Genomic DNA, 20,117 nt, shown 5'->3' with positions numbered 1-20,117 from the left:
CACTACTGTTCGGTCCAGACAGCCAGACATGGACCAATTTCTAAGAAAACAGCCGAAGCTCAGGTCGGCTGAAACACCTAAGATGGCGCCGGCTCAGCTATCTGACATGGAGGAAGATTCAGATGCCGGGAGTGTTTCAGATGCTTCCACCTGCAAATCGCGCAGACAGGGGACATCTTTCACTAAAGCTGCACTCCTTGAAGTGCTTAATTCAGCACTAGCCCCTATAAAGAAAGACTTATCTGAGATAAAGGAAGACCTCAGAGACATCGGGCGCCGGGTGTCTGACCTTGAGGGCGCACAGGAAGCTGCTCTTCAGAGAGAGGAGAAGACCTACAATGCTATCCGCTCCCACACCGACCTGCTAAATGAAGCGCTGCTACGAATCGAGGATCAAGAGAACCGCAGCCGCAGGAGGAACTTGAGGATTCGGGGCCTCCCGGAATCGGTTGGCAGTGAAGCGCTTGAAAAAGTCGCCCGCCAAATTTTCGCGAATAATTTGGGTGCCGAAAATTCGCATCGGATAACAATCGAGCGCATACATTGAGCGCTTAGGCCCAAACCTAAAGCCACTGATCCTCCTCGTGATGTAGTTTATGGCCTTCTTAGCTATGTCGACACAGCTGCAGTGATGAGAGCCGGCAGAGAAGCAGACAAGTTACAATATGAAGGTACGCCAGTCCAGTTTTTCCAAGATTTGGCCCCATCCACACTGGCTAAAAGGCGTATTCTTCGCCCTCTCCTGGATGCCCTTAAAGCAGCGGCCACTCCCTTCAGGTGGCTGTACCCTTTTGGTATTGCGGTCCTTAAAAACGGTCGCCAGATCACTATCCGCTCTCCGAAGGATCTGCAAGATAGCTGGTTCCAACTGGGGATAACCCCTATCGAGATACCCTCGTGGATGCCAGGGGATCTGGAGGACCCACCTTTCCCGCCACCTCATGCGGGTGAATGGCGTACCGTCCGCACGAGAAAAGGGCTCAAAACCAGGGCAGAAAATTCTGCTCCAGCTCCGACCTGAATACAGGACCGTAAATAGGTTCTCTGCGTTCTATGTTCCTGTTCCACTCTAAGTATATGGGACTATGTGCCTTATGAGTAATTGTTTGCTGTTGAGTAATGGATCCCCCTTTTTTCCAGGCTTTTATGATTATTATCATGGCCTGGTCATCTCCCACTCCCTGCTCTCAGTTTGCAGGGGTTAACCCGGCTTTACCTACGGGTCACCCTTCCCCCTTGTGATGGTCAGTCTTTGGCCCTCTTTAGCTCTGCGGGACCCCCCACCTGACAGACCCCGGCTGGTAGTCGTGATGAGAAAGGGTCGCCCTATAGTCAGGTGCTCAGTAGAGCTTCTGTTGCAAGAATGGCTTGCACTTTTGTTTTGTTCCTTAACCGTTTGTCTTCCCTCTTTCCCCCTTGTGTCTCCTCCTCCCCATTGGAGTCAGATGTCATATAGAGTCTATGTAGACGCTAATTATTTTTTCTCTTTCTCAGCATGTCGTCCATTGTGATATCTTCCCTAAACGTCAGGGGAATGAACGAGCCTTGCAAGCGGTCCCAAATCCTGGCCCTTCTACAAAGGGATAAAGTGTCCATAGTATTTTTCCAGGAAACCCACTTCCGTGAGGGTAAGATCCCAAAATTAGCTCCTAAGAAATTCTCCCAATGGTTCCACAGCACTTATAGTTCGGCTAGCAGGGGTGTCAGCATGGCGATTCACAAACTGCTGTCTCCTCGGACCCTGAGGGTCGCTACCTGTTTGTTAAGGGCACTATTGCTGACACACCTGTTACCCTAGCGAACATCTATGCTCCTAACAGAGGGCAGGTTGCTTGGCTCGTTCAGACCCTTGGCTTGTTATCTTCCTTTAAGGAAGGAATGGTGATTCTAGGCGGCGACTTCAATGTCACCCTGGAGCCTTCCATAGACTCCTCTAATTGGAAATCAGCCGTCACACACAGGAAGTTACGACGCCTCAAACTCGCCTTACATAGGCTTGGTGTGATAGATATTTGGCGTACCACAAACCCCTCTAGTAAGGATTACACCTTCTACTCAGCAGCTAAATCCTCCTATCATAGGCTTGATTATTTATTTCTGTCTAAAACCCACGCTAATAGGGCCACTAAATCCTTCATAGGGAACATCACCCTGTCTGACCATGCCCCTGTATTTCTGAGTGTTTCCCTGCAGGACCTCCCAAAGAGGGAATGGACTTGGCGTATTAATGAGACCATTATCTCCGACCCCTCCCATGTTGCTAAATTGTCCTCTATCATGTCGGAATTTTTCACGCTTAATACCTCAGGCCCGGACGCGCCCTCCCCCTCCATCACTTGGGAGACCCACAAGGCAGTACTGAGAGGTGAGCTGATAGCTCTGGGCGCTCACATAAAAAAACTGAGGAACCAAGCAGTAGCATCACTCCTCTCCCAGATACAAACACTAGAAATGACGCACAAGCACTCACAGTCCCTTAGATGTGCCCCAGAACTCTCAGAAGCTCGCACAAAACCTAAGAATCTGCTAAATGTCACGTCAGCTAAATTGTTTTTACGAGCCAAATTCCGGTCTTATGCTCATGGAGATAAGGGGAATAGGCTAATGGCTGCCCTAGTCAAAAAGCAGAAAACTGATTCCTTTATAGCAGCTGTAAAAGACGCTAAAGGTAAGATTTCCAAAAGCACCCCAGACATTGCAGATTCCTTTTGTGCATTCTACAGGGACCTCTATAACTTAGCGCCACCTAATCAACTCTCGCCTGCCCAATTAGGTGAAGCAACTGAGAAATTTCTCTCCTCCCTTCAATAGCCCACCATCTCCCCATTACAGTCGGCTCAGCTCCTGTCCCCTATTACAGACTCTGAAATTAGTAAGGTCCTCGCATCCATCCCCTCAGGGAAAAGCCCGGGCCCCGATGGCTTCACCATCTCCTATTACAAGACCTTTAAGCACATCCTGATCCCACAATTTAACGTCCCCTGTAATCACCTACTCCAAGGGGGCTCTCTCCCTCCACAATCGCTCTCGGCCCATATCACGGTAATTCACAAAGAAAATAAGGATCCCCTAAACTGCGGGAGCTACCGCCCTATTTCGCTTTTAAACACAGATGTGAAATAGTGGGCCAAGATCCTGGCTCAACGGATACAGTCGGTTCTCCCTGACATTATCAATAAGGAGCAGGTGGGGTTCGTTACTGGCAGACAGGGGAGTGAAAACACGGTCCGTGTCATACACCTAATCACACATGCTCGGCAGAATTCTATTCCGTTGGCCCTTCTTAGCACAGATGCAGAGAAGGCCTTTGACAGGATCAGTTGGCAATTTATGTCTCGGGCACTGTCAAAATTTGGCCTTCCGGACCAGTTCATCCAATCCATCTTCTCACTGTATTCGCTCCCCTCTTCCAGAGTCCGGATCAACGGCACGCTCTCTCCAGCCTTTCCCATTACTAATGGGACAAGGAAAGGTTGCCCTCTGTCGCCTGCCCTTTTTGTTGTTGTCATGGAGACCCTGCTGGCCAAAATTAGGCAAGATCCGGACATTCAAGGGATTACTTTAGGGTCACATACCCATCTGACAGCTGCTTTTGCAGATGACCTCCTGGTCATCACGTCCAACCCCCTCACCTCATTTCCCAAACTCCAAACCCTTTTTGAGGAATATGGATTGGTCTCTAACTTTAGGATTAATTATACTAAGTCACAAGCCCTGAATATTTCATGTCCATCTTCTACCGTCAAACGGCTCAAAAGTTCCACCGCCTTTTCATGGGCCCCCAAATCAATTCCATTCCTGGGCACTCATATCCCAGCGAAGCCAAAGGAACTTTATGAGCTTAATCAAGCCCCCCTCCTTAGATCCATTAGATCGCATTTACACTCCCTGAAACTCCCGTTCATATCGTGGATTGGAAGGAAGAATTACATCAAAGCTTTTATTGTCCCCAGACTACTTTACCTCATCCAAACACTCCCCATTTGGCTACCCCATTCCTTCTTTGTGGAGGTCCGCAGAATCTTCTCAGCTTTTGTATGGTCTGGTGGGTCCCCCAGAATAGCATATACCGCCCTCACTCGGGAGAGAAGGTTGGGAGGCTTCGGCCTACCTGACATATACCTTTACTATAAGGCATCTATGCTAAACAGAGCTTTGTGCCTCCTCTCCTGGCGCCCTCTCAACCTTGTCTCCCAACTGGAGTGTGATATGCTCCCCTATAGGGATAAGATGGCTCTATGGGGCTTACGCAAATGTACTGCTAATAATAAGTATGCCTCGCCTTTATGGAAAGGCTTACTACTGGAATGGTCCAAATTATACCAGACTTCGGCCCTTCAGTTTCCTAGCCCGAGTATTCCCTTACATCTGCTTCAGTCCTATATTCATCCTGCATCTCCTGAGGCAACAGGGATCTGGGCCATGTTGTCCAACCTTAAGCTACAGGACATTGTGTCTGCTTCAGGAGCCTTAGACTGGAGCTAAATTTTCGCACTCCCGAGGGTACAGGCGGCTTCTTTCCTGGTGGTTATGGCATTTAAGAAGGACCTAGCGCTTCTCAGTAATATTCCTAGACCCTCAGAAGATCCCTCCTGGTTAGAGGGGAAACTTTCTAATGCCCAGCGCCCACGGAAGCCTCTCTCCACTTTCTATAAGGAGCTGCTCTCCTCCGCCCCTCCAGACCTGTGGTTCCTCGCAGCCTGGGAAAAGGAGCTATCCACAACTCTATCCAAACCTGAGAAGGCTTTTATCCTCGCCCATTCTCACGGATTTAACCGTTGCATAAAGATACAAGCTAATTCATACAAATTACTTACAAGGTGGTACAAAACGCCGGAATTTCTCCATAAGCTCAACCCTGATATCCCAGATAGTTGCTTGAGGTGCGGAGGAGGTCCTGGCTCTTTATCTCATATTTGGTGGAGTTGTGAGAAAATTCAGCCTTTCTGGGTAGAGGTGGTAGCGGCTATAAACAAGGCCTGTAACACCCGTATTACACTTGATGCAAAACTTCTGTTACTTTGGTGCCCTAACGGCACGCTTGCTCCCTCAAAGTCGAACCTCCCGACCATGCTTATTACGGCAGCTCGCCTGCTGATACCTCTACTATGGAGGAATGATTCACCCCCATCCCTATTAATGTGAACCGAGAAAGCCGATCAAATATACAGGTTCGAGGAGCTTGCTCATTGGGAAACGCATTCCAGAGCGTTGTTTGTCAAGATATGGTCCCCCTGGAAGCACTATCGTGGATTCTAGACGTGTATAATTTGTGCTACTGACATCTTCACCCCCCCCCCTCTTTCCCGTGTCTCGTCCCCCCTTGTCCTCCGTTAATTTGTATGCACGTGTAATTGTACTCCTTAAGTTGTGTAGCAACCTTCCTGAAATGCTGTACCTGCTGATTAAGCATGACTCCAGCTGCGTCTGGTACATAAGATGTATGACTTTTCACACGTGTGTTTTCTTACAATAAAAAGAAATTTGATTAAGAATATAACTACTATAATACTGCCTCCTATGTACAAGAATATAACTACTATAATACTGCTCCTATGTACAAGAATATAACTACTATAATACTGCTCCTATGTACAAGAATATAACTACTATAATACTGCTCCTATGTACAAGAATATAACTACTATAATACTGCTCCTATGTACAAGAATATAACTACTATAATACTGCCTCCTATGTACAAGAATATAACTACTATAATACTGCTCCTATGTACAATAATATAACTACTATAATACTGCTCCTATGTACAAAAATATAACTACTATAATACTGCCTCCTATGTACAAGAATATAACTACTATAATACTGCTCCTATGTACAAGAATATAACTACTATAATACTGCTCCTATGTACAAGAATATAACTACTATAATACTGCTCCTATGTACAAGAATATAACTACTATAATACTGCTCCTATGTACAAGAATATAACTACTATATTACTGCTCCTATGTACAAGAATATAACTACTATAATACTGCTCCTATGTACAAGACTATAACTACTATAATACTGCCTCCTATGTACAAGAATATAGCTACTATAATACTGCCCCATGTACAAGAATATAACTACTATAATACTGCTACTTTGTAAAAGAATATAACTACTATAATGCTGCCTCCTATGTACAAGAATATAACTACTATAATGCTGCTCTTATATACAAGAATATAACTACTATAATACTGCTCCTATGTACAAGAATATAACTACTATAATACTGCTCCTATGTACAAGAATATAACTACTATAATACTGCTCCTATGTACAAGAATATAACTACTATATTACTGCTCCTATATACAAGAATATAACTACTATAATACTGCGCCTATGTACAAGAATATAACTACTATAATACTGCTCCTATGTACAAGGATATAACTACTATAATACTGCCTCCTATGTACAAGAATATAGCTACTATAATACTGCCCCATGTACAAGAATATAACTACTATAATACTGCTCCTATGTACAAGAATATAACTACTATAATACTGCCTCCTATGTACAAGAATATAACTACTATAATACTGCTCCTATGTATAGGAATATAACTACTATAATACTGCTACTATGTAAAAGAATATAACTATTATAATGCTGCCTCCTATGTACAAGAATATAACTACTATAATGCTGCTCTTATATACAAGAATATCACTACTATAATACTGCTCCTATGTACATGAATATAACTACTATAATACTGCTCCTATGTACAAGAATATAACTACTATAATACTGCTCCTATATACAAGAATATAACTACTATAACATTGCTCCTATGTACAAGAATCTGTGGTATGTGTACCCCAAGGGGTAGACGCTGCAGGGTAAGGGGGTACGCTCTTTGCTGCAGCTTCTCGACATACAACTGTATTGTTGTCCTGAGGATGGCGGTACAGTTGAATGCTGTGGTGGAACAAGGTAGCTGATGTCTCCCTGCCCTGTCGTTCGCTCTCATAGGCTACAGGCTCCCAGACTTTAAGCCTATTAGAGGCGCCACAATGACGTCGGTCTGCAAGCAGCTCAGGACTCCGGCCATAAGAGTCCTGTGTCCTGCACCACATCATAGACAGAGGCATGGAGGTATCTGAGTTTGATGTTTTCATTTAGTACTTTGGGACAGTACTATTGGGCTATTAGAGGTAGGGAGGGGATGATTTTTTATTACTGGAAGGCAATTTGGGGACATTAGTACTACTGGCAGCACTATAAGGGGGCATTCTTTTCTACTGGGACAGATTATGGAGGCCTTTTTACTGCTAGGGGCACTATAGGGGGGGCATTATTACTTATGGGGGCACTATGGTGGTCTAGGGGAAAATATTACTACTGGAAGCATTATGGTGGGTTCTACTACATTTGGGGGCCCTATAGGAGGAATTATTACTACTGGGGGAATTACAGTGGGTTTATTACTACTGGGGGACTATGGGGAACCTGATTACTAGTATGGGCACTATGGGTTCATTATTACTATTGGAGCACTGTAAGGGGCAATGAAAATGCATGACAAGTGGCCAGCTTGCCAGGACCTAACATTCATGTTGCACAGCACGGATGTCCGTATGCTTAAAGTAAAAAATATCTAAAGGAAAAAGCAAGTATCCAGTGTGTATAAAAGTACACCTTTATTAAATCACGGTTAAAACATCCTCTTGAGATCAAGCCAACATGTTTCCACCAAACATAGTGTTACTCAACCATGAGTAAGACCATGTTTGGTGGAAACATGTTGATTTGAAGTTGCGTTCATCTCAGGAGAATGTTTTGACCATGATTTAATAAAGGTGACATTGGATACTGTATGGGCACCATTACTACTATAGTGTACTGTGGCAGAGAATTATTACTCTTGGTGGAATTTTTGGGTGCACTACTACTGTGTGGGGCACCCTAGCGTAGCACAATTATTTTGGAGGACACTAGGTTTACAGCACCACTACTGTCGGGAAACTATTTACTGGGCGCAATTACTGTTGAGTAGAGTTGAGCGAACACCTGGATGTTCGGGTTCGAGAAGTTCGGCCGAACTTCCCAGAAATGTTCGGGTTCGGGATCCGAACCCGACCCGAACTTCGTCCCGAACCCGAACCCCATTGAAGTCAATGGGGACCCAAACTTTTTGGCACTAAAAAGGCTGTAAAACAGCCCAGGAAAGGGCTAGAGGGCTGCAAAAGGCAGCAACATGTAGGTAAATCCCCTGCAAACAAATGTGGATAGGGAAATGAATTAAAATAAAAATAAAATAAATAAAAATTAACCAATATCAATTGGAGAGAGGTCCCATAGCAGAGAATCTGGCTTCACGTCACCCACCACTGGAACAGTCCATTGTCATATATTTAGGCCCCGGCACCCAGACAGAGGAGAGAGGTCCCGTAACAGAGAATCTGGCTTCATGTCAGCAGAGAATCAGTCTGCATGTCATAGCAGAGAATCAGGCTTCACGTCAGCCACCACTGCAACAGTCCATTGTCATAAATTTAGGCCCAGCACCCAGGCAGAGGAGAGAGGTCCCGTAACAGAGAATCTGGCTTCATGTCAGCAGAGAATCAGTCTGCATGTCATAGCAGAGAATCAGGCTTCACGTCACCCAACATTGGAACAGTCCATTGGCATATATTTAGGCCCCGGCACCCAGACAGAGGAGAGGTTCATTCAACTTTGGGTAGCCTCGCAATATAATGGTAAAATGAAAATAAAAATAGGATTGAATGAGGAAGTGCCCTGGAGTCCAATAATATATGGTTAAGGGGAGGTAGTTAATGTCTAATCTGCACAAGAGATGGACAGGTCCTGTGGGATCCATGCCTGGTTCATTTTTATGAACCTCAGCTTGTCCACATTGGCTGTAGACAGGCGGCTGCGTTTGTCTGTAATGACGCCCCCTGCCGTGCTGAATACACGTTCAGAAAAAACGCTGGCCGCCGGGCAGGCCAGCACCTCCAAGGCATAAAAGGCTAGCTCTGGCCACGTGGACAATTTAGAGACCCAGAAGTTGAATGGGGCCGAACCATCAGTCAGTACGTGGAGGGGTGTGCACACGTACTGTTCCACCATGTTAGTGAAATGTTGCCTCCTGCTAACACGTTGCGTATCAGGTGGTGGTGCAGTTAGCTGTGGCGTGTTGACAAAACTTTTCCACATCTCTGCCATGCTAACCCTGCCCTCAGAGGAGCTGGCCGTGACACAGCTGTCTTGGCGACCTCTTGCTCCTCCTCTGCCTTGGCCTTGGGCTTCTTCCACTTGTTCCCCTGTGACATTTGGGAATGCTCTCAGTAGCGCGTCTACCAACGTGCGCTTGTACTCGCGCATCTTCCTATCACGCTCCAGTGCAGGAAGTAAGGTGGGCACATTGTCTTTGTACCGTGGATCCAGCAGGGTGGCAACCCAGTAGTCCGCACACGTTAAAATGTGGGCAACTCTGCTGTCGTTGCGCAGGCACTGCAGCATGTAGTCGCTCATGTGTGCCAGGCTGCCCAGGGGTAAGGACAAGCTGTCCTCTGTGGGAGGCGTATCGTCATCGTCCTGTGTTTCCCCCCAGCCACGCACCAGTGATGGGCCCGAGCTGCGTTGGGTGCCACGCCGCTTCATCCTCCTCCACCTCCTCCTCATCCTCGTCCTCCTCGTCCTCCAGTAGTGGGCCCTGGCTGGCCACATTTGTACCTGGCCTCTGCTGTTGCAAAAAAACCTCCCTCTGAGTCACTTCGAAGAGACTGGCCTGAAAGTGCTAAAAATGACCCCTCTTCCTCCTCCTCCTCCTCCTCCTCCTCCTCCTGGGCCACCTCCTCTTCCATCATCGCCCTAAGTGTTTTCTCAAGGAGACATAGAAGGGGTATTGTAACGCTGATAACGGCGTCATCGCCACTGGCCATGTTGGTGGAGTACTCGAAACAGCGCAACAGGGCACACAGGTCTCGCATGGAGGCCCAGTCATTGGTGGTGAAGTGGTGCTGTTCCGCAGTGCGACTGACCCGTGCGTGCTGCAGCTGAAACTCCACTATGGCCTGCTGCTGCTCGCACAGTCTGTCCAGCATGTGCAAGGTGGAGTTCCACCTGGTGGGCACGTCGCATATGAGGCGGTGAGCGGAAAGGCCGAAGTTACGCTGTAGCGCAGACAGGCGAGCAGCGGCAGGATGTGAACGCCGGAAGCGCGAACAGACGGCCCACACTTTATGCAGCAGCTCTGACATGTCGGGGTAGTTGTGAATGAACTTCTGCACCACCAAATTCAGCACATGCGCCAGGCAAGGGATGTGCGTCAAACCGGCTAGTCCCAGAGCTGCAACGAGATTTCGCCCATTATCACACACCACCAGGCCGGGCTTGAGGCTCACCGGCAGCAACCACTCGTCGGTCTGTTGTTCTATACCCCGCCACAACTCCTGTGCGGTGTGGGGCCTGTCCCCCAAACATATGAGTTTCAGAATGGCCTGCTGACGTTTACCCCGGGCTGTGCTGAAGTTGGTGGTGAAGGTGTGTGGCTGACTGGATGAGCAGGTGGAAGAAGAGGAGAAGGAAGCCGAGAAGGAGGAGGTGGCAACAGGAGGCAAAGAATGTTGCCCTGCGATCCTTGGCGGCGGAAGGACGTGCGCTAAACAGCTCTCCGCCTGGGGCCCAGCTGCCACTACATTTACCCAGTGTGCAGTTAGGGAGATATAGCGTCCCTGGCCGTGCTTACTGGTCCACTTATCTGTGGTTAGGTGGACCTTGCCACAGATGGCGTTGCGCAGTGCACACTTGATTTTATCGGATACTTGGTTGTGCAGGGAAGGCACGGCTCTCTTGGAGAAGTAGTGCCGGCTGGGAACAACATACTGTGGGACAGCAAGCGACATGAGCTGTTTGAAGCTGTCTGTGTCCACCAGCCTAAATGACAGCATTTCATAGGCCAGTAGTTTAGAAATGCTGGCATTCAGGGCCAGGGATCGAGGGTGGCTAGGTGGGAATTTACGCTTTCTCTCAAATGTTTGTGAGATGGAGAGCTGAACGCTGCCGTGTGACATGGTTGAGACACTTGGTGACGGAGGTGGTGGTGGTGGTGTTGGTGGTACATCCCCTGTTTGCTGGGCGGCAGGTGCCAACGTTCCTCCAGAGGCGGAGGAAGAGGCCGAGGCGGCAGCAGCAGAATAGGCCGAGGCGGCAGCAGCAGAAGAGGTAGCAGGGGGAGCCTGAGTGACTTCCTTGGTTTTAAGGTGTTTACTCCACTGCAGTTCATGCTTTGCATGCAGGTGCCTGGTCATGCAGGTTGTGCTCAGGTTCAGAACGTTAATGCTTCGCTTCAGGCTCTGATGGCACAGCGTGCAAACCACTCGGGTCTTGTCGTCAGCACATTGTTTGAAGAAGTGCCATGCCAGGGAACTCCTTGAAGCTGCCTTTGGGGTGCTCGGTCCCAGATGGCGGCGGTCAGTAGCAGGCGGAGTCTCTTGGCGGCGGGTGTTCTGCTTTTGCCCACTGCTCCCTCTTTTGCTACGCTGTTGGCTCGGTCTCACCACTGCCTCTTCCTCCGAACTGTGAAAGTCAGTGGCACGACCTTCATTCCATGTGGGGTCTAGGACCTCATCGTCCCCTGCATCGTCTTCCACCCAGTCTTGATCCCTGACCTCCTGTTCAGTCTGCACACTGCAGAAAGACGCAGCAGTTGGCACCTGTGTTTCGTCATCATCAGAGACATGCTGAGGTGGTATTCCCATGTCCTCATCATCAGGAAACATAAGTGGTTGTGCGTCAGTGCATTCTATGTCTTCCACCGCTGGGGAAGGGCTGGGTGGATGCCCTTGGGAAACCCTGCCAGCGGAGTCTTCAAACAGCATAAGAGACTGCTGCATAACTTGAGGCTGAGACAGTTTCCCTGGTATGCATGGGGGTGATGTGACAGACTGATGTGCTTGGTTTTCAGGCGCCATCTGTGCACTTTCTGCAGAAGACTGGGTGGGAGATAATGTGAACGTGCTGGATCCACTGTCGGCCACCCAATTGACTAATGCCTGTACCTGCTCAGGCCTTACCATCCTTAGAACGGCATTGGGCCCCACCAAATATCGCTGTAAATTCTGGCGGCTACTGGGAGCTGAGGTAGTTGGTACACTAGGACGTGTGGCTGTGGCAGAACGGCCACGTCCTCTCCCAGCACCAGAGGGTCCACTAACACCACCACGACCACGTCCACGTCCGCGTCCCTTACTAGATGTTTTCCTCATTGTTATCGTTCACCACAACAACAAAAATATTATTTGGCCCAATGTATTGAATTCAAATTCAGGCCTTTTTTTACAGACACCTAACACTATCTGGCTTTCTGTTTAGGTACCGTATTACACTAATACAGGCACAGCAGTAACGACAGATTTAGCTGACTATAAATTTGAGGCCTAGTATTTAGGCGCTGGATGACAGGTATAGGTTTACTGACAGAATTAGACTGGGATATGCACAGTAGCGTGTGTGTGAAGTTATTGAGAATGACCCTATCAGCACCTTCAATCTAATATACCCTTTTAATGAATAGATTTAAAGTAGCCCTGATACAGCAGAGGGTTAAATGCACTTGGTGACAGGCTCAGCTTGCCCCTGATGTAGGATATGGCCAAAAAATAACCACACTATTGAGGGTTAAATGCACTTGGTGACAGCTTGACCCTGATGTAGGATATAGCCAAAAAATAACCACACTATTAATGGTTAAATGTACTTGGTGGCAGCTTGTGCTGGCGCACCACAAGACACAAAATGGCCGCCGATCACCCCAGAAAAAAGTGACTGAAAAACGCTCTGGGCAACCTAAAAACAGTGAGCAATTCAATAGCAGCAGTTCAATCATCCACAGCTGCAGATCGATCACTGACTTAAGTCTTTTGGAGGAGTTAATCACTGCCTAATCTCGCCCTAACGTCGCAGCCGCAACCTCTCCCTACACTGATCAGAGCAGAGTGACGTGCGGCGCTATGTGACTCCAGCTTAAATAGAGGCTGGGTCACATGCTGCACTGGCCAATCACAGCCATGCCAATAGTAGGCATGGCTGTGACGGCCTCTTGGGGCAAGTAGTATGACGCTTGTTGATTGGCTGCTTTGCAGCCTTTCAAAAAGCGACAAGAAAGCGACGAACACCGAACCCGGACTTTTACGAAAATGTTCGGGTTCGGGTCCGTGTCACAGACACCCCAAAATTCGGTACGAACCTGAACTATACAGTTCGGGTTCGCTCATCCCTACTGTTGAGGGCACTGTTTGGCAATAATTATTGAAGAAGCCACTATCTGTGTGATACTAGTATTTTCAGTGGGACGATCAATTTCTGACCGATAGTATTAGAGGTGGCAAGATGGGGTGTTGAGAAGGTAGGAGCATGATGGAAGAATAGGAAACTAATATGTCTGTTTGTCAAATTCTGTAGAGTCAAGAGATGGTCGAAAGAAGTTGTCATGGTGGTCTGGTCTGAATGGAGAGGATGAAGAAAGAGAACATGAATATTGGAGGAGATGTCGCTGGATGTATATGTGGTGCTGTAGTCCCATGTATGTTTGGTAGTGCTGAAAATAGTAATAGTCATCCATCATGGGTCCTAATGGGGTGTCGGTTATTTTGCTGCTCTATTCTTTCTGTCAGGTCTGAAGGAACTGATGACAGAGGCTTGGAGACGACCCTATGACATAAGAATGGCATTATTTTGGTAACATTTATCACTGCTCACTTCCTTGGGGGTACTTGGATTGAACTTCTTGTAGATAGAGGTTACATGGTATGAAACGTTTGAGAACCACTGCCCTAAAGAACACACCTACATAGCTGTTAAAGGACCTTCTATAATGCCCTTGGATTACATTGGGCTCATGGACATGCTGTAGGTTCTTATTCCATTATGGGCTACACCTAGCACGAACTGCAAGTGAGGAGGACTCTCCTGAAGATCACTGGTCAACCATGGCCCTGGACATTGCAGTTTCACTATAGCTGATTAAAGGGACGTATCTCCTTTGATGCAGACATACGTGACTTGGAGACAATTATAGGAGCACTCCACCAAACATTACTATAGTATGGGTGGAGCTCCAGCTTAATGTATTTCTCTTCACCAGCTCTTTGAATCTTTGCTCCCCCCATGAATGAGGTGTTATTTGATAGCTTCTCACTTACACCAGTGCTCATTTTCTTGCTGTCCATCAGAGGAAGATTATATGTCTTTGTCAGGTTGGCAGAATTAAATAAATCTCGCAGGGGAACCCTCGTCTCGCCCAGCAATCTGTGAGAAGGAATCAGAGAAGACATCATTAGCCTTGATTATGCATAACTGTAATTTAATATCAATTTACATTATTATACAATGTATACACATTATCTAGGGCTCTGTTCACTTTTTTCTGAGCTTTTCATCACATATTGGGAGTATTTCCTGACACATGCCTCCAAAGGAAAGCCCTGACGTCCTGAATGTCACTGTAAAAAGAACCCTGTGTTGGCCACCGTCGAGTGAATGGAGGCCTATGGAGTGTTCTCAGGACCAAAAAACAAACAAACATAGTCTAATATAGATCAATCAGTGTCTTAAAGGAACATTGAACAGCGAAAATGCATCAAAAATATCCCTGAAGGAGATCTGTCATGTCCCGAGTCTGTAAGACAGCTGGCTGCAGCAGAAGCCTCCTCCTCTGCCCTGTCTACAGTATTGCAGAACAGACAACCCGTAAAATGGCACACCAACTAAATCAGGCATACATATTCTTCTATACAGATCAGTAAAGTGCTTGAGTGCTTCTTTAAGGACCTTACACTGATGTAACACGGTTGAGGGTTTGTTGCAATTGTTTCCAGTCTCATGAGGCTGATTCATGGTACATCAAAACAACGTGCTGCTGATGGAACTGGAACAAACCCTCAGCAGCGAGAAGTATGTACACATGGATATAAACAATGGTTCAATTTACTGACTGCAAGCAGAGATCTTTTCATTATACAATAATAAAAGAGATGTTTTCATCTCAATCGCTATCAAAGTGAGATAGACATGTGTCCCACCTCTAGGACCCGCACCTGCAGTGGTTAATGGAAAGCACTCGCCCATGCATGGCCACATCTCCTTTCACCTCTATAAAAATTTCGGAAACAGCCGATCCAGAGCTCGGTCAATAGCAGTGAATGGAGGGCGGTCACACTTGCGCAGTGCGCTCGCTTTCACTTTGTGTAGGGGGGCCCATTTTGGAGATAGGAGTAGTTCCCAGAGGTAGGACCTGAGACTATCTGACTTTGATGGCATACCCTAGCTGAGTCTGAGCTGTAAAGGGGTTGTCTCTCGAAGACGATCTCCTTCTCAATGGATCAGCTGATCAGCACAGGTCCACCTTCTATAAACCAGGAAGATCAGCTGATCACAGGTGAGATGGGGAGACATGGCCGGCCATTTATGATGCATGGGTCAGGTCTGCCAGAGGAGGGGTTACTTCTAGAGGGTGGGGGAGGGCATCCCTTGATGGCACATATTTCTGTGCAAACAGAAAACCTCAAAGGAACCCATCTCTCCAGCGCACGCCCTCCCATTAATGATATGGCACTTCATTGCTAAACACAGGCTTGAGAGGACAAATATACCTTGGCTGAGGGACCAAGAACCCTCAATTCTCACACTTATCCTGGCGTGCACACAATAAAGAGGAACATAATATTAATAGACACTGTCGATAATGACTATGTCTGCTCCTAGAGGAGTCAGGAGGGGGGATGTCTTCTCCAGAAGGAACAAACACAGGAAATGGAGGGAGGAAGCCTCACTGACAGACGCTGAGTTAGTGCGGGAAACACTCTTCTTAAGAAAACCAAATAACATCTTATCTTTCTGCTATTTTTATAGAAGAAGCTTAATTAAAATAACTTCTCTCATGGACAATGGCTCCTCACGACACGAGGACGAAAAAAAACTGCAGGAAATGACCATGAAAATTCCTTGGCCACAACAGTAGGATTATATGGAGCAACACCTTGTATGAAATCCTCCGCACTTCTACTGTAATTACGGACACGGAGATGGCCAAATGTAGTATCTACCGCCACTGTCATCTGTGTGTCTAAAATACAACACTTTGCAAATAGATTAGATTAAAAATCTCCATTTTGTATTTGCAATCCCTGTGCTGCCTCATGTGTTTCCATGGTAACAGACTACAAACAAGCCTGGTGTAGTCTGAACACCCTGGTCAATCAAAATAGGGGATGTTCAATAGAAGAAGTTGGGGTCATAACGGAGGGGAGTATGTCTGTAACGGTCACGTCCACACACACACAGGGGGAAGGATAGTGACCACTGCGCTCCACCCTCACCCCTGGCCCTGCCTACTTGCCTCACGAGTCCTGATGACAGGGGACAACTGGACGACAGTCCCTTACTTAGGATATGTGCAGGGAAGACAGACAAGACAAAATACGGAACGTGAACGGACCGGGTAAGAACCAAGAGAGCTACGCAGTACAAAGGGTTAAGCAAAGAATGTTCAGGAGAAGCCGGGGTCAAATACCAGGAGAGTAGAGAAGTGCCAGAGGAGTCCGCAAAGTGTAGTCAGGTGGGAGCCGAGGTCACAATACCAGGACGGATGCGCAGTACAGGAGGAGCAGGCAAAGGATCGCCAGGGAACAGGATCAGGTGAGTATTAAGTAGTCCAACAAATAGCCAGGAACCTAGAAATTAACAGGCAACCTGTGGCCAGCAGGCTGCCTGTATTTATAGTGGGGAGTGAGGGTCATGTGACGTGGCCAGCGTCACATGACCGACCAGTCGAGCACCGAGTGATCAGCTCGGCGCTCAAGGCAGACCTAAGAGCAGGGAGCCTCCCAGCTAGCAAAGCCGCCCTGGGAACGAGGTCAAACACAGATCCTCGTTCCCGAAGCTAAGCAGCAGGTCTGCGGCTGATGGGAGACCGAGTGCGCCTTCGGCACCCCATTACAATGTCACTGAGGAGGAGGCAAAACGTATAACTTGGAGCTTGGGCCTCTGATAATTTAAAGGGTCACCAACTTCAAAAAAACTTCCGATGTGTCATAGAGACATATCAAAAGTTTAAGTAAGTGGAGGTCTGAGCACTGAGGCTCCTACTAATCTCTTGAACGAGCAGCACGTGCATAGCTATGGGCTCCTCTCGATTCTGTGCTCACTAACGTACGTTTCTCTGCCCTCGTTCTAGGAATTTGTGGAGGTCTCAGCGATGATACTCACACACATCTAAATTTTTTAAACGTCTCTGACATTTCAAAAGTTTTTAGAAAAGCTACCAATCCTTTAAGACCCTAGCAATGGCCCTGCAGCCAAGTGGTTATGAGTGCTACTAAAATATTGTCTGGCTCTGTGGCTTTCAGAAATGGAAAAATCTGACATGCATGGAAACCATAGTGTAAACCAACTCTGCAGTAATGCCACGTTTCTTTTCCATTGACATAACACAAATGTGTATATGTTTTGTGTATGTCCTATTATGTATAGTGGTTATGTTGTAGATGTACAGCATGGTGGTTTGAGTCCTTGCCCTCCTCAATATGGTGCTGGGAATGATTACTATACCCTTGGGGGAAAGTGTGGGATCTCGTGGAGTCAGCAGCCTGGGATGGGACCATTGGGCTGCTGGCAGATTATCAACTGCAGGAAGGAGAAAGGTCTTTGGAAATCTTTACTGTCGAGATGCAATCTGTAGAACTGAACTGAGATTAACAACAAGCAGCAGGCCCAGAGCTGGTCAAAAAGTGGCTTCTCTGTCATTCCGTTGTAATAGCCCTACACCCAACAGTAGCATTGGACTGAAGCTGAATTAACTCAATGATATCCAAAGGAGGTACCCAAAACACCAGAGTCGTCAAGCAAAGGTAGACTGATAAGAACAGATACTGAGCTAAATGTTAACCAAAAGGCTAAGATGTGTTTGAGCAATCGGCCTGTTCGGCCTGAAGGTAACATCAGCCACACGTTAGTTACAAGTAGTAGGAGGAAGAGGTTGCAGTGATCCCGAACCACCAACAGGTCTTATACAGACCACTATATAGCAGCATTCCCCTGAATCAGGAATATCTACAGGAAGTACAGATTGCCCCATAAGAAAACCACCATTGCTCTCTTGCCACCATTATACTGTGAGGTGGCCTGTGCAAAGTTAAAGGAAACCGGGTGAGAGCAGGTTTGTCCAAGATAAGTTGACAAAAACCCATTCATGATTTGAGCACTTGTTAACCTACAATTTTTCAGTAAATTCTCCAATTTTTGGGATCTCAATGACACTCACATTGTATTAGGACATCACCCGCCCCTCACACATGAGCTTCCTCCTTCATTGTACAGAATTGAAACATTTCTTCATATACATCTTATAGGATGCATGGTGGTAAGCCACAAAGACATCAGAAAGTAGACGCTTTCACCATCGATATCCTATGTGATGAGATTTACCTTCAGTGAATAAAAAGTGCATCAAGCCATCGTGTGGTTAACCCATGGAGCCACTTTTACTTTAGACGTCAAGATCTGACTCTTCAGCCATTTATCTTCTGGCCGCGATCAATGTACCAGTAAGACTTCCACTCAAGGTAAAAACTTCCTTAGAAAAGTATACCAAGGGATTCTAGGACAACATACATTGGGATGAATACAGAGGAGCATCTCGAAGATCTTAGACCTCAATACATAACATAGCCCTATATATGACCTATATAGAATATATAGCGACGTACTGCAGGATCACCACCATCTTAGTACTAACGAATCTGTAAGGACTATTAGAGACCACCTGCAGCTATGGCACTGGTCAATGCCAGGATAGTACCTAGTGGTACGCAGAGTCATGATGGTAGCATGACTCTTATACAAGCAGTCATTTTAAGACTTTATGTTGTTAAGGTGTCCAGTGGTATTACTTTGAGGTCTTGCACAGAATACAATGGAGAAAGGTCCTATGTAGCCCAAGACCATCATAAGTACAAAGTATCTCCATCGTGTCCTGTCTGGGTCATCTCATGAATTCTTCCACTGATTTTATTTTTCACCAATTTATATCATGACTTTCGTTTCATCTGTGCTGGGCAGGAATATATTCTGGGGGTAAAAGTCAGAACTTTGCCTCTGGTTTATAGGATGATCCCACCATTCAATATTACATAAACCTGTTAGATCAGGCAACATATAATGACTTCACTGCCCCGTGTCTAGATATTATATGCACACAAAAACATTGCCTACTTCTACCTGTGGTCACATCCTTGTTATGGTGTCCATGCTGTTCTTAGGTAATGGTCATATGTGGACACAGGAGCATTTTTATTAAATTATTCCAATGGAAAAATTCTGTTTTGGAATATTTCATCATGGGACAACACCTTTAAACCCTTCCGGCATCAAACGGTACATTTACAGGAAGAAGTTCATGCACAGCGCCGTAAATGTACAGGAACTGAATCTGTGCCGGCGCCATCTGCAGCAGCTGTCCCTTATAACATACAGCTGGTCACCTGTTGTAGTGGCCTTGATTGGTTTGAAGGCCACATATTTTCTTGACTCCTATAACAGTGAATGGATTGGGGTTTGGTGACCCCAATTGTAGAGTTACATATGGGTCCAAGGAGTGGGGCTAGCAGCTATAAATTATCCTGTTAATTTCGAAGATGCCATAAATGTAGTCCCTCAGAGGCTGAAGTCATTGCTGGTTTTACAAAGGGAGGGGGTTCCCTGTGGATGATAAATGTTTAATATGGGACAACCCCTTTGAGGGGTTAAAGGGGTCATCCAGGATCCAGCAACCCCACCTTAATTAATCATATCTCACCCCTCAAAGTTACGTGGACCGGTCACTTGGGAACTCACATGACACATCTCCTCTGAAACTCCAATGTCAAAACCACCATACTGTCCTACACCTAAACTCCAGTAATTTGATCCTTTACCAGGTTTCTGGTCTATGGACAGGAGCATCAATTCCACAGCTCAACATGGGAGAGGTGACGTGAAGGTGACCATAACTATTCCTGGCACATACACAAACAAGGGGGATTCAGGAATTTGCCAATGTGCCCGGAAGAGGAATAGTTCTAGTCCAGTCCACAGTGGCAGTGATG

The 20,117-nt window shown here is 46.7% G+C and overlaps 1 protein-coding gene across 1 annotated transcript in view; it reads right to left on the bottom strand.

The window, feature by feature from the left end:
- DYSF (dysferlin) overlaps positions 1-20,117 on the bottom strand; it is a 259,265-nt gene that overhangs the window by 191,082 nt on the left and 48,066 nt on the right. The window contains 1 exon segment of the mRNA XM_044294645.1: positions 14,178-14,283. Coding sequence (XP_044150580.1) covers positions 14,178-14,283 — 106 coding nt within the window.

This window comes from Bufo gargarizans, chromosome 1 (genome assembly GCF_014858855.1).
Source record: "Bufo gargarizans isolate SCDJY-AF-19 chromosome 1, ASM1485885v1, whole genome shotgun sequence".
Lineage (NCBI taxonomy): Eukaryota > Metazoa > Chordata > Amphibia > Anura > Bufonidae > Bufo > Bufo gargarizans.
This window is presented reverse-complemented; position numbering and strand designations above follow the sequence as displayed.